Here is a 14,899-nt window from a genome sequence, read left to right on the forward strand (position 1 = left end):
AGCCATTCATCCAGCGACCTGTCAGGGTTTTGAGTAAAAAGAAACACATGGGGAAGGATGTAAGGGTGTGGCAGCGTCATGGTGTGGGTCTGCGTTGCTGCAGGAGGAACAAGTGGACTTAATATAGTAGTTCTAATTGTGACATCCATCCAGTAAAGCCTGATGCGATTCCGATGAGTGTATTAAAACACTGGAGAGGCCAAATATGGAGCTTACCCCGCGATCTCCGTTGTATTTCTCCACAAACTTGCCGTAGTTGTAGTGGTTGAACGTTGGGTAGCCCTCCACCCCTTCCTGCTTGCAGAGGTCATGATTCAGTCCTTTTGTGCAGTCCACAGCAGCATAAACAATCTAAATGAAAGCAACGCTAATGGTCAGAAAACTCAGATCACACATGTCAATAACATGATAGTGTGTGCTCTAAGAGAACACTTGAAATCATCAATTTCTCTTGATTTTTTTTTTTTTTATAGGTATATGCTTGAGTAAAATGAACGTTGTTCTTTTATTCTGTGAACTACTAACATCATGTCCAAGAAATTCCATAAATTTAGTATTTATTGGCAGAAAATGAGAAATGGACAAAATAACAAAAAAGACGCAGCACTTCCAGACCTCAAATGATTCAAAGAAAACAAGTCGATATTCATTTAGAAACAATATTGTGGAATAACCAGGAAGTTTTCAATGAAGTTCAGTGCAGTGGGCTCTTCATTTCTCCAGAGCTGTATATATTATAGGAAAAAGTAAAATTTATAGTTGAAAAGCATCACTGGTTAATCAAAGCCACTAGAATCCTGTTGTGTGTGGGTAGGTATTCTGTATTTGATGCATTGTGGGGACTCACTGCTCCCAAAGAAACATTTCAAAACTCAATTCCAAGTTGTGAATTGAGTTTTGGTTGTGGTTCTGTAGTAGAAATCAATGGAAGTCAATGAAAAGTCTCCGCAAACATAGCAAGACAAACGTGTGTGTGTGTTTGTTTGTAAATACATTGTGGGGAACATTTTCCTGACAGATAATATGTTGGATAGGGTAAAGCTTTGGTTTGTAATGGATAGGGTTAGGAAAAGGGTAAGAGTAAGGTTTAGGCTGTAGAAATGAATGGAAGTCAATGGAAAGTCCCCCAAAAAGGTAGCCAGGCAAACGTGTGGGCGTGTGTGCAAAAATACTAATCAATTCTATTCAGCAGCTCTGACAGAGGCGGCAAGGTAACCTTATTAAATATATAGACTCCCTGTTCCTTTTATTTGCTTGTAAAGTCGCCTTGTGCTCTATTTACTGAACGTGCAAGATAAAAACCTGACAACAATCCATCTGAGACATCAAAAAAAAAAAAAACAACAAGAGAGACCTATGTTGCGTGGATGTTGAATCGATTAGTGACAAGCCATCCCAATGAGGCGTAAATGCCTTCTCACTGATACATAGCTCACTCAGGAAGTCTTTTTGGACAGCCCAAATGTCACCCTCTTTCAGGATGCCCGGGGCTATCACTGTGAAGTTATCGCTTCCTGTCTGCCCGCTCGTGCATAACAAAATGCTGCAGAAGGAACAATACATTTGATTTTATTTTGCACACCTTTTGTAATGTAACAAATGTTTTGTTTGGGTATTGCGAGATTTGTCGCTGCTTTCTGCAAATACAACTACTTGTTGCTCAAGTGGAAATATGTTTATTAGAAATGCTGCTAAGTGTTGGGTAAGTTTGTTGGGCAGCGGAACAAAAAAAAAAAATTCACAGTCGTGCGATCAGCCTGACTGCTTTCGCATCGTGACGTCCTCCGCGTCTCCAAACACCTCCGGGTTGGGACTGCTTGAGATACACAAAAAAAAGAACAGCGGGCGGCAGAGACAACAAACGCTAGGAGCGTAACTACAAGCTCCATACTGCTGCTCTGACCCTCTGCAATCAATCAGAGTTGTGGCGAATTGACAGGAGAAAATGAAGTTGTAGAGCTGTTGTTCTTCAAAGGGCTCCTGCTAATTCCATTATTGATCCATCTTCAAGTGACAGAGGACTCCCACATCAAGCAATTTTACTGCATTGCTAAATTACCAATTGGCCTGGTTTCAATCCACCCGGCAGTACACCGGGGCGCAGGCTGATACACGTAGGGATAAGAGTCTGAGCAGAGCTAAACGCGTATGCTGAGCAGATATGGATGTGAACCAGGTAGTATCTGATAAGAAAGAGAACATAACTTTGATAAAGGAGGTGTTGTAACACATACTCCCTTTGATTCATTTAAACTTGATTCAGAATAGTGATTTCAAAGGAGTACAATGCATCTCCCCTGTCCTGGGATTATAGTACATCTTGGCACATCTTACCTCACACTGTTGAAAAGTGTTTGTGTGCATTCACAGAAACAACTCTTCTGAGATCGCACCAGTGTTTAAAAGAAACAGAAGGAATCTTGAAACTTCGTGCTCCATGATTCTCTTCCAGTGTTAAAAGTATCAAACTGTTAGCGTTTTACTAAAGTCTTCATACAGTTGGAACTTGTACACATTTTGTCACACTTGCAGCCAATTTTGCCTTGCAATTTATTGGGATTGCATGCCACTGTGGGAGGGTGTTTCCCCAACGAAGAGTAGGAAGCAGTAAGAGATGATGGGAAGATAAACTGAGCTAAAACTAGACAATCCTGGGAGAAAACAGAATTCCTGGGAGTACAGGTTCACTTTTCAGCAGGACAACAACTTTAAACATACAGCTTGAGATGATGTTGAGAACAAAGCATCGTCATGTTCAGCTACAGCGTGAATAGCATTGCTAATTAGCTAATTAACTTTTGCTAACTTTGAAAACATTAATTTTCTTTGGTGGTTGGTTACCTTTCAGTTGAATAAAATTAGGCATCTGTGCCAAATTACTAGTAATCACCATATTTAGATAATTGACCAGGCACATCTCTGTTCACTAAATTACTCATAAAGCTACATTGTCAGCAGAAGGGTTAGATGCTGTTTGACAAATCCTAAGAAAAACTGATTTTTGGATGATGCTGTTTTTGTCTTACGGCTCGAGCAGAGAGATTATTCTTTTTAAAACAAGCTGTTTGAACCAGTGTGAATCTTTAATTTAGTCATTGTTTGGAATTGAGGAAAAAGACAAGCGGCTCAGTACAACTCCTGCACGCAGCTCCAGCTCTGCAGCACCGCAGCGCAACCTGGTTGTTCTAATTGTTTGAATCTTCAAAGCGGCAGCTAAGCCTGTGTTTGTCTTTGGTGAATCAGGCAAGGGCAACTAATAGACTGATCAACACCGGCTTGGTGTGTTACACTGGGGCTTGGCATGTTTAATAATGGAGAGTGCCAAGTAAACACAGGCTCACTTTGCAGGTTTACCAAGACTTCAAACATCCTCTGGCAACAGGGTGGGGGCAAGGAGTTGACTAACAGAAAACATCATCAACTTCTAGTTCTGTGTCCAAACAACAGAGATTATAGCCCTCTGGTTGGTACGTTTCACTGTGGGACTCGGATCAAGAAGCTGATCCAAACCCCACAGCTGAACAGTGAAGCAATGCCAAACCGTTTGAAGTAGCTTTGGTGCCTAGACGCCAGATTTAAAATAATAATAAGGAAACCCAATTTGCTTAGAAAGAGGAATGAAAGAAGATTAGATTCTCAACTTGTGCTTCCTTGCTACACTTATTTTTCTGTTCAGCATTTTATTTGTTCTTGTAATATTGACATATCTGTATATGTTGTTGGTCATTATTTCTTCAACCAATTTCTTTCATTCATAATGTTGGAGCAAATAGAGAGGGATCCTTAGTGATTCATCGATTAAGATAATCCAGACTACTGTATTTTTCCTGTTCATCCCACAGGTCTCCTACAGGACTTGTATTGGCCATGGAAGACGGATAACTTTGTCTTGTGTTGATTTTTGAGGACATACTAATTAGAAAAAGTTAGGGTTATTTGACTTTAACATGTAATTTTAGGGTGGCCCTGAAAGTCACCATAACCTTTCCATGTAAACTGTATATAACCTCAACACCATTAATCCAGTCATTGCATCCCAGCATTAACAACCCAAGCCTAATTTCATCTTCATGGTCGACGGTGCTCCATCTCATCATGAGGGAACGTCTGCTGGAGACCGGAGTACCTCCAGTGGAGTGGCCCGCACCTTCCCCAGACCTGAGAACCTCTGGGGTTGGCTGAGTTGGTGTGTAGAGGTCCGCAACTCTGTACCCCACAACCTCAACAACCGCTCAAGTCATTGTGAAAATGGGATGGCATGCCTCAGCAGACAACAAGTCAACTTGTGAACAGCATGAGGCCATTGTCAAAATGTAATTAATGCTTAAGAGCGTGTGACACGCCATTGAGGGACTGTCATTTTTTGTTGTGGTATACCCACTACTCGTGTTGGTTGTGTTGAACCAAAGATTTCTTTGTTTCAACACATTGTTGGACAAGGAAACCACCATTGCAGGCGTCTCCTGAAATGCCCTACTTCCATGAAATTATTCCATTGTAGCCTAAACATTTTCCATTTTACATATATTTTTCCCAAAAGCCACTTATTCCTAACTATGCTGAATAGAACACAAAAATTAATTTGTTGACTTAACACAAAGACTACATAGATATATATTTAAACAATTTTCTTCATAATTTTTACTGGTAGTATAGTGTATGTTACAGTATTCATTGTGTTGCTGAAATTCCACCTGATGACTAATTTTCAGTTTCCTGAAAGCTCATATTTCCAGTTAAAATCCCAGCAGAGTTAATCAAACTCCATGTGTTTATGAAGTTATGGCTAAAAGATTGCATCTTTTCCAGGCATCACTTTTTGAACAACTGGCTAGCTCATCAGTCGTTGTCTAATGGTTATCAAAGCTCTGCAACAATAAGAGTTTAAGATTTCTTTTCATCCTGCTCACTTTCCAGGATAAAAAAGTTTTGGTTTATTTCACAAATCTGAAGGCTGTTGAAGAGAAACAAGCCCTGTGTCAAAACATCAACGTCTGGGATCAATAATTAAATGTTCTGAGAAACAACTTTAAAAGTAAAGCGTACATTTTAAAAAAAAGGCTTACTTTTAGAGTGGTTAGATGGGCAAAAATTGTTTTTGTTCTCCACTGAATAAATAAAGTTAATCACAGGTTGGATTCTCTGAGGGTTTTTGCACGTCTTTACCAACAGTGCCAACAGGTGTGGAGAGCTCTGTGTGTCAGGGTTAAACTCAGCATTTAGACAACGACGAACAACAGCGAACACTTTGGACAAAAACATTTCAGTTTCATCTGTTTATGATTAATGTCTCAGTTATATGTTGCAAAGGATTGCCTCAAAAAAAAACAATCCATGACTAAGTTGCCTAGGATATGTCACCGTTTCACGCCATCTGCCAACGATTTTGAAAAATGCCAACAAATGAGATCATAACATCGCCTGAGCTCACCGAGCAATTAATGTCAACGCTCTTCACGCAGCTTTACAACCAAAAACATTCGTTTCTTTTTTTCGTCCCCCCGTCTCAGTTTCAGATGATAGATTGCTGCGATGAGAATTGCGAGACATGTCTCTTTCATTTCCTCAGTGTGTGTGCGTGCGTGTGTGTGTGTGTGTGTGAGAGAGAGAGAGAGCTGGTGAGTCACAGAGTTGGGAAGGTTTGGAAATAAACCCAAGCAGTCCGAGCTTATTAACAGCGACGAGAAGAAGTGGGTGGGTTGGGGCGAAGGGGAGGGCGTAAGGAGAACGAACAGTAATGAGACGGAGTGGAGATGATGAAAGATGAGCATATCCTGTTGCGACTGCATGAACCTCCAATAACCTTCAAGCCCCCAAACGGGCAAAACGTATTATGAAACGGCCTGGGGTGGAACAAAGTGATCATTCTCCTGACTGCCATGAAGAGAAAATTATTAGGAACGGACGACGTTGTGCACTAGAACGACTTAAAAAAACAAAACACGGGATGATGCCTTTTTGTTTACGTTCAAGTTGAACTTGAACGATTTTTGTGCAGATTAATAATAAAAAAACCTGCAATTACACACCGTAGCTACTCAAAAGTTGTCATTGTAAGTGTATAAATAAGCCAGTTGTTTGGAATAAATGTAAACTGTGGGATCAGCTTCTAGTCTTCCATGACTCTGAGGTTTTCAATGTAAACTAAGAACAAAAAGATCAACTTGTTAAATTAAAACTTCAGAACTGAACTCAATTATGATTTGCGGGCCAAAGATTTTTCTCACATGGTGCGTTCACATCAAACGCGTTTTGAGCGTCGGGCATGTCTATGTGGAAGCGCGTCGAGGGCCGTTGCGGCGCGTTTCCAACCGCTAGGAGCGTTTGACATGTCAAGAGCATCCAACAGAAAACTACGGCTGGAGCTGATGCGTCTGATGTGCCTCCACATACTGTGAAGCGTAGGACGTGTTTTTGATGTGTGTAACGTGTTTGGTGTGAACGCACCATAAAACCATTTCAGAGTGCTGACCAGGCAATGCGATTTCCTACATGAGGCCCAGAAAGCAGCAGACACTACATAAAATCACTACAAAGACTTATAACCGAGTCATTCAGTTCAGTAATTCTTCATCACCGGTGATGTAATGAAGCATTTATATTCAGTTCAGAAGTTCAGAATGGCTTTGTTTATTTATCGCACCCATGTTTAAAACCATCAGTCATTTTAAAGATAAGCTGAGGAAATACTAAAAGCAGTATTTTCTTAATAATTATGTAATTTATGAAGGAAAACAAGAAAAAAGTCACTGCCAGTAAATCAAAATAACCAATTTTGTCACAGAGGGCAACAGGTCAGACGCTTATGGTTGAATATTCTCCTTCAGGACTTTCCAGTAATAGAGCATAATTCATGGTTTTATTAACTAGGCAAGTCACCCAGTTCTTGTCCAACTAAAGGAGCCCCATTCATTACCAACTTCATGTTAGCGTGGTGTTCTTTCTCTGAAATGTTTTCTTCTTTTTTTATTTCACATCAAATGTAACGAGATGCATTTATCTCGTCAGTCCTTATAATATTTTACCAAACATTATTGGATTCATCAAGATGGTTTTTGGAAGTGGTTTTGTCTTTGAACTCACATTCAATGCCATTTCTGCTCTTTGTTGTTGAGTTATGGTGATTTAACAGTGGAATTATATTTATATTAACTGAACTCTCTATGATATTAAAGTTTGTTTCTGATCCAAAAGAAAAAAAGAAAACAGAAGAAATTTGTAAGTGGGCAAATTTATTTTCCCAGAACTGTACTTCCTCCAGTTTATTACAAAAAGCTGAAAAATAATTACAACATAGCTGCTCATCACTCAACTATATGGTCTTAAAATTGTGAAAAGGAAAACTAACCTTGCGGTCCTCCTTAAAGAGTTCTGCTGCTGTGGTGAAGTGAGGGACGGCATTTTTACAGTGTGGACACCCTGAAGGAAAAGAAACAGGTCGAGATTTATGAAATATTATTGACGTCTGAGGAGTTGAACAGAAAATTAGAGAGGAAATGATGCCTGTGTTTAACCATATAAATATATTTCTTGCCTTATAGACCCAAGCATTCCTCATTGCTGGCATAAAACAAACAAACACACACTAGGTCTCTGACTACACCCTGCATTTGTTATTCATGCAGTAAATCAGCAAAGATTTTATAGGAATCTTGCAAACTTCCATAAGGTGGAGTAAAATATAATCAGTTGCACATTCAGTCAGATAAAATATACAATTATCAGGAGAATTCTTTTTTTTTTTTTTTTTGGATTCCAGCAATAAAATGCAAAGTCGGTGTGTTTTTCTGACAGCCTGTTTGCTAATAACACATCTTCTGCCTTCAGCTCCGGCTGAAGCTTGACATTCTGTGGGCACGGCTCGTTTGTTTTGTTCTCTTCTTGTTAATGTCAAGTACGCAGATCTTCTCTTCTGTTCATTATCATCAAACTGTCAGAAATGTTAAAAGGTGAAATAAAAGCGAGAACGCCTCCTGAGGAGAGTATTATATATGTCAAGAGGCAGTTTGACATAAAAGCTTTTTATGCGGAGACGTAGGAGTAAATTACCGATCCAGTCAGCACACGACAAACAAGACGCTTGAAATACTTTTACATTAATGGGAATGTACACAGTTTGCCGTTTTAAGTTATAAAGGAGCCAAATATTTTCATCAAGTCCACTTAGATTTGCTTTTTAAATATAAATCTGAAGTAATACACATGTTTATATTGATTTGTTAAGAGCTTGTCATCAGTAAACACACTCATAAGGGTCAATAAATGTAGATATATGGAACATATGTACATGTAGAGGAGTGCAAACTGACACTGAGAAATTAATAACTTTTGAAAAATATTTACGATTTAAAAAAAATAAATTGTTTCGCTTAATATTATATTTAAAAGTTTTAAAAAATAAAGAAGATCAAAACTTTAGCAAAAACAGAATGGATACGCTTTCTTCCGTGGGTTGCTATGCTAAGCATAGTTTTCAAACTGAGAAAAAGAAAAACTGGATCTGGTTTTCTCCTTTTACACTCTTGATCCGAGCTTCACTTTTTTTTAAACACGTTTTAATGAGGCATTGTGGGTAAAAAAAAAAAAAAAAAAAAACCCACAAAAAGAGATACTGTTCATCATATCAGTGTTCATTTTATCCAAAATGATCACAATAGAAATAGACTTCCCCTTTAAGCTACAATGTAAGTAACCATGTACTTTATTTAAATTTCCCCAACACACAGCTGACTAAGACGATATCAAATGATAACTTCAGATATGAAATTCACGGTTAGTGTGAGTATCGCGATGATAAAACGACACATCTGCTCTGCGCCGCTTGTGTTTTTCTGCAGCAATAAATAACCTTTCAACATAAAAGGTTCTTTACTGAACTGTAAAAACAACTCAAAGGTCTTCTGTTAATCGAAGCTTACGTTCTAAATGCACTCATTCACTTGCCTTCTCCATTATCACAATTAGCCTTCATTTCCCCAATTTTTCATTTTGCATGAAGACGCTCGCCGCAGAGGCGCAGGAAGAGCTATTAAACAGCTTACAGCTTTAATGAATCAAACAGTTTTAATTAACTGACCAAGCCATTACTGAGCAGATGGTCCCTAATGATTATTGGGCAAATAAAAACAAAGCCTTATCTTAATGCATAAGTAGTGTATAGAATGGCTCTTTTATTTTAGTGATGAGTTGCCTGAGGTCTAGAGACCTGTTTAATTATTGAGGCAAAATAAATAAAATAAAGTCATCAGTTTTTGGCTGGAAGAAACAAATTTGTTTGGGTTTTCTTAAGCAATTTTTTCTCTTATTTTCTTGTTCCACTCGATGATTTAGACAGTTTGTTTTTAATAAAAATAATATTTGTTTTTATAAATGGCCAGTTGTAGTCCAATTAGTCCATATATGCTGGTTGGACATTAAAAACTATACATACACACATGTCAACTCAAGTTTGCTATAGATAAAACCTAAATAAACCAACAAAAAGCATCAGTATGCGACTAAAAATCATTTAAAAGACAGAAATTATCCATTATTTTCCCGAGGCTTCCAAAGCCAGCAGCAACGCAACTAACCAGATGTCAATGTACAGCAAATATCGATGCTGTACAGTTTACTCTATGACAGCGTCAAAATAAAAAATAAAACATTACGAAGCACAAGAAAGATCAGCCTGCTCCACGTTATTAATGTCCTGACATGATTGATATTAATGCCAATATTATCAAGTCATAGCAAATCCTTCTAATAGTCTCTCCTAACCCACATCAATAAAATATCTGAATTGTAAGTATTCAGCAATCTGCTTTCAAACAAGCAGCAGACTAAACTCTTTGATTCTCATTTACGAAATAACTTACAGGAGAGAGCAGACAAAAACTGAGAGACTACGTTTAGTTTTTTCAATATATATATATATATATATATATATATATATATATATATATATATATATTATATATATATATATAATATATATATATATATATAATTTTATATATATATATATATATATATATATAATATATATATATATATATATATATATATAATATATATATAAAACAATTTATTTGGGCCAAAAATTAAAGCTACAACATTTAACTTTTATGAGTGAGTAATGCGTTTTTTTTACATATTTGCTAAAACTGCCTCATACTTTTCTGTCACAATCTGTGAAAAGCTCCAAAAACTGCCTCTTAAATTTGCTGTAAGAATAAAACAGCAAATTTAACTGCTTTTTCAGATGTCAGTACCGCAGCCAACTAGGTGATTACATACACCAGAAAAAGGTACAAGATTTCTCCTGTGCTTTTCAAACATCTCTAACCTTGATTTATTAGCTAGCGACTGCGTTTCATCTGAACCTTAATTAAGAGAAGCCTGTGAACTGATCAGAACCCAGTGAGCAGGATGCAGGTGGCGTGGGCGGGCAGGCATGACAGCGCGCTGATGCCGCTTGATGTACATCTGGACTCTTCCTTTGTAGAAGCTAACACCAAAGAGCCGGCCGAGGAAGCAGCCCGGCCAGCCGGTCCGCCGCCTCGGACTTTGAAGTCCAAAAATCAGAAACAAAGCGCAAACAGTGCATGGAAGCGCGGGAGCATCATGTGTCTGTGAGAGGATTTTATGAATAACTACTTTCTTTATGCATTGTTTAAAAATATTGTCCTTCCTTAAAAATCAGTCCTTCCTGCTGATTTTTTTCTTTTTTTGTAGAAAGGATGACGTGTTTGAATCTAATCAAGGTCTTTTCCTTCAGTCGGTCAGGTTCATGTGAAAATGTAATTAAATTTTGCAGATACAGATAAATCTCTTGGCAGCTGGTGAAGAAATTATTTCCTGTATCTCTTAAAATAAATTAATCCAACCCTTTAATTTTAGCACATTTATTCAGTTCACAAACTGTCCTAAAGTGACAGGCTGCCGGAGATTATTCTGCCCAAAACAATGTAGTGAAATCTCAGATTTTTCTACCACAAAACGAGAATTACTTTTAAAACATAAAAAAAAACAATGCTTTTATCTGAGGCTTCATGTTTGATGGCAATTCTGTATTTCCTAGACAGCTACAGGAGATTTTCAGTGTTAATTTTTTTTTTTCATTTTTCAAGACCTTCCTGAAGCACTTATTAGAGACACCCTTTTGAATCCTGAAATCTATTCTCAGAAATGTGAGTCACTCCTTGTCCTCCCTGTGGATTAGGTGGCGTTGATGCATGCGCTGCAGAGAGGAGACTGGTGAGAACCTATGAGACGCATCTGGACACTGGTTTGAAAACGGAACATGATCACCAAAAGCAGAGCTGCGATTCCACCCGACAAGTTTTCCAAATGTCTACTTCAAATTATAGGAACAGCTTTTGCTTCTGAATACATTATCCTAAAGTTACACCAAAAAAACATGTAATAAAAATGTCTTACAGGGAGCATAAAACATGACCAAAGCATGCTTCTTCTTCTTCAGAGCTTCTCTGAAATCCTCTGAGCCAAGATGGCTGACACTGGAGGGCCTGTCCTCCCAAGACTGCTCTGGAGGCGGAGGAGCCTGGGGACTGCAGAGATACAAGAAGCTCATGAAATACCATCATAACAGCAACAATCCTATTCTAACGTGAACAGTAACAAATCAAATCATGATTTAAAATGTGGATTTTGTAAAAATGTTTTACAAAAGATCTTACAAAATTATCTTAAGTGTGATATTACAATTTATTTCTTCTATCTGCAGAGATAGAAGAAATCTGTATTGGAGCAAAATGCATTGGAGTTCTATTTTATGTTGTAGTCCCAAGTTTTTTTTCCCCCAGAATGCACCTAGCCTGTGGGTTGTCAACCGAAGTGAGCCAGTGTCTAATACAACTGCAGATAATTTATGCTTACCAACAATAGATGCAAAGAAAAAAGCTGGCTGGGTTTATCAGCAGCTAATTAGCAGTAGCGTCAACCCCCTTCTGTCTAAGAACGAAATAAAGACGTCTGAGTGCAACTCAAATTTTTTCACCGACAGAAAAGTCTCATGAGAAACCCAAACTGCATAGCACATATGAGATAAAGTAGTCCTGCTGAGACAAACATAATACGTGTGATTATTTAAGGCCAGCCTACATTTTTTAAACAGATTTGTTCAGACCTGAATTTGGATACATGGATTTAAGGCTTTTTAAGGATAACTGGACACCCTGAAACACATTCAAACCACAATTAACTCTTAAAAGTTTGTGATAATATAACAAGAGACACCTTAAAAAAACAAGTTGGCATTTCCAGCGCTTTAATGAATATAACTATTGCCATTATCATTTTATAATACAACAGATAATGTGTTTATTATGCCTGCATCAACAAGACATGGAGTGTTGGTGCCGGCTACATCGGTGCATTTCACACCGACCCCTTAAAAGCCGAGGCTCGACTCGGAACACGCGTCCATTAGACAAAAGGTGAAGAGCCGATGTCTCGCTAAGTGTGTCGAGCCAGTGACTCACTTGTGCATGAACTCGATGATCTTGTCTTTGCTTCGGAGGTGTGGGAGTGTATACTTTTCTTCCCCTTTCTCGAAATACTTCACGGTGGGGAATCCAGAGATCTTGAAGCGGTCTCCCACAGCCTTGTGCACCGTGGCATCGACTGCTGCCAGCACGCCAGGGCTCTGTGGAGGAGAAGCAACATCAGAGTCCCATCATCACTATTAGAAGTCTCCTGCAAGGGTTGAAATTAGTTTTGGTAATTTAGTACAATAAGCTGGAGCTGCAGTAGGATTTGCAGAAGATAAATAGCAGCAAAATTAACAGAGATACAAGGAGTGGAAATGCAGTAGATGTCACAAAAATGATGTAAGTACAAGAACAGCCAATGGTAGTTTAATGTTTTGGACACCGGTTTGAATAAGATTAATTTGAAGTCAGACACAGATTGAAGAACATAAAGTATTAATGAGATATTTTATAGAAGCAACAAGCAGATTTTTACAATAACCAACGATGTGACGCCCCGCAGCAAAACAATGCATCTGCAATTAGTGGAAAGGAATAAAAATTAACAGAAAGCAAAGTAAACTGTAAGAGGGCAGTGAGGTAATTATTTTTTTCCAAAACAATGAATGAAAAACTAGAGCAGTGCAATTTTCCAAAACTTATTTCCACGTGATACCACTTATGCAAGATGAGTTATAGCAAACTTAAAGCTCAGTTGTAACATTTGCAAAAACACTGTACATAAATGTGCAAAATCTTTGTACAAGTGAAAGATAGACACCAATTCAACCGTCTATTTTTCCTCTTTCTGCAATTTGTTATGGAGTAATGATCGGTATCTAGAGTTTTTTAAAACTTCTCCAAAGCAGGAACTCTTTTCTGGGGCTCCATGCGAGATCTAATCTTATGGAGAGTCAGCGATAATGATTGGAGGATGTGGAGTGGCCAAGACAGAATCTAGACCTGGTGTCTTTGGAAGAAGCTAAAACTCTGTGTTGCCTGTAGCAACAATCCCGAAATCTTGAACGATCTGGAGAAGACGTGTGGAGAAGTGGCGACAAAATTCCTGCGGCGTCCTGAACCTGGTAAAGAACTACAGGAAGAAATGACCTCTGAACTTGCAAACAAAGGATTGTGCACCAAATGTTCACCTCTATTTTTCGACTTGTATGACAATAAATTACAGACGCCTCTGCTCTTTATAAGTGGTAAGACTTGAAAAATTTGTGTTACATTAAACACTTATTTTTCCCCTCTGCATTAGTTTCAGTCTAAAGTTTCAACTTCTAAAAGTGCAAAGTATCCTCCAAAAATGTGCTTCTACAAAGTGCTTACTAAAGTGTGTCAGGGGGAGAGTGAATATAAAAGTACACCACACTTTTCAGAATTTCTTCTAAAAAAAGAAAAAAAGCAAAAGAATAGGTTATTAATGAATTATTTCCTTTTTGTTTCACAGTATTGATTGAATAGATCAATTTGTTGTGTTAGTATATCTAAAAAAATTCCCAACAAAATTTATTCCAGTTTTGTAATGGGAGAAAATCTGGAAAGATTCAATGGACATATAACACTGAATGCCTGTGAAGTAAGGAAAGGAAAGCCTGAATGATAAATTAAGCATTTCAAGCAGATTAGGGAGTTCAAGCCATGCAAATGTTTTCAGACATAGATGCTCTAATAACACACTCAAAATGAAGGTGAAACCAAATTTCAAATTACAGCCGAACACATTCAAAGCAAGAAAAAAAAAGAAAGAAAAGAAAACCTCAGTTATACACGGGATTCTAAGAGCTCAGGGTGAGAGAAACTCCTCTCCATTAATATTAGATAAAGCCAGGACTTTGCCATTGACCTCCAGGGCTGAGCGCAGAGCCACAAGGACAAAGGCCAAGCGTGGGGCAGAGCAGCACTCAGGGATGAGGTCAACAGGCTGCACCGACCTCTGCAGGCCCGGCCCCCGGGTTTGGGAGTGTGAGGTTTAAACAGAAAAACAGCGAGAAAGAGAGAAAGAGAAAGACAGAGAGAGAGGAGGGCCACACCCGACTAATCAGAAACACATCCAGGACATTGGGTCTGCTGCATCAACCCAACGTGCCACCTGCAGCAGCCAACAGCCGCAGGCGAAGGAGGCGAGGTGATCAGAATCTGTTCTACGTCACGCAGGCCAGGATTCGGAGTACGAAAGACAAAACGCTTACGGACAGGCATGCAGCTCACATGTAAACAAAGTCCCAGAAACTTACATCTGTGGCTTTGTTGAGTACTTCGGCCGCTTCGTCATACTCTGGCTTCATTTTCTTGCAGTGGCCGCACCCTGCAGGATCCCAAAGAACAGCCGTTGCAGCCAAACAGATGGGTTTCATTCAGCTGTAGCATTAATCAATAAAGTTACAGAAACAACAGAGCATTTCATGTGGGCTGGTCAG

At 38.6% G+C, this 14,899-nt stretch overlaps 1 protein-coding gene across 2 annotated transcripts in view; it reads right to left on the reverse strand.

The window, feature by feature from the left end:
- The window catches only part of pdia5 (protein disulfide isomerase family A, member 5), a 58,794-nt gene that overhangs the window by 3,420 nt on the left and 40,475 nt on the right, over positions 1 to 14,899 (reverse strand). For both annotated transcript variants that reach the window (XM_055032189.1, XM_055032190.1), the window contains exons 12-16: positions 14,717 to 14,787; positions 12,486 to 12,649; positions 11,422 to 11,552; positions 7,349 to 7,419; positions 217 to 351 (exon numbers count right to left, since the gene is read on the reverse strand). In XM_055032189.1, coding sequence (XP_054888164.1) covers positions 217 to 351; positions 7,349 to 7,419; positions 11,422 to 11,552; positions 12,486 to 12,649; positions 14,717 to 14,787 — 572 coding nt within the window. The remainder of the gene's footprint in view (positions 1 to 216; positions 352 to 7,348; positions 7,420 to 11,421; positions 11,553 to 12,485; positions 12,650 to 14,716; positions 14,788 to 14,899) is intronic.

Source organism: Poeciliopsis prolifica, unplaced genomic scaffold (genome assembly GCF_027474105.1).
Source record: "Poeciliopsis prolifica strain line A6 unplaced genomic scaffold, Auburn_PproV2 SCAFFOLD007, whole genome shotgun sequence".
NCBI lineage: Eukaryota > Metazoa > Chordata > Actinopteri > Cyprinodontiformes > Poeciliidae > Poeciliopsis > Poeciliopsis prolifica.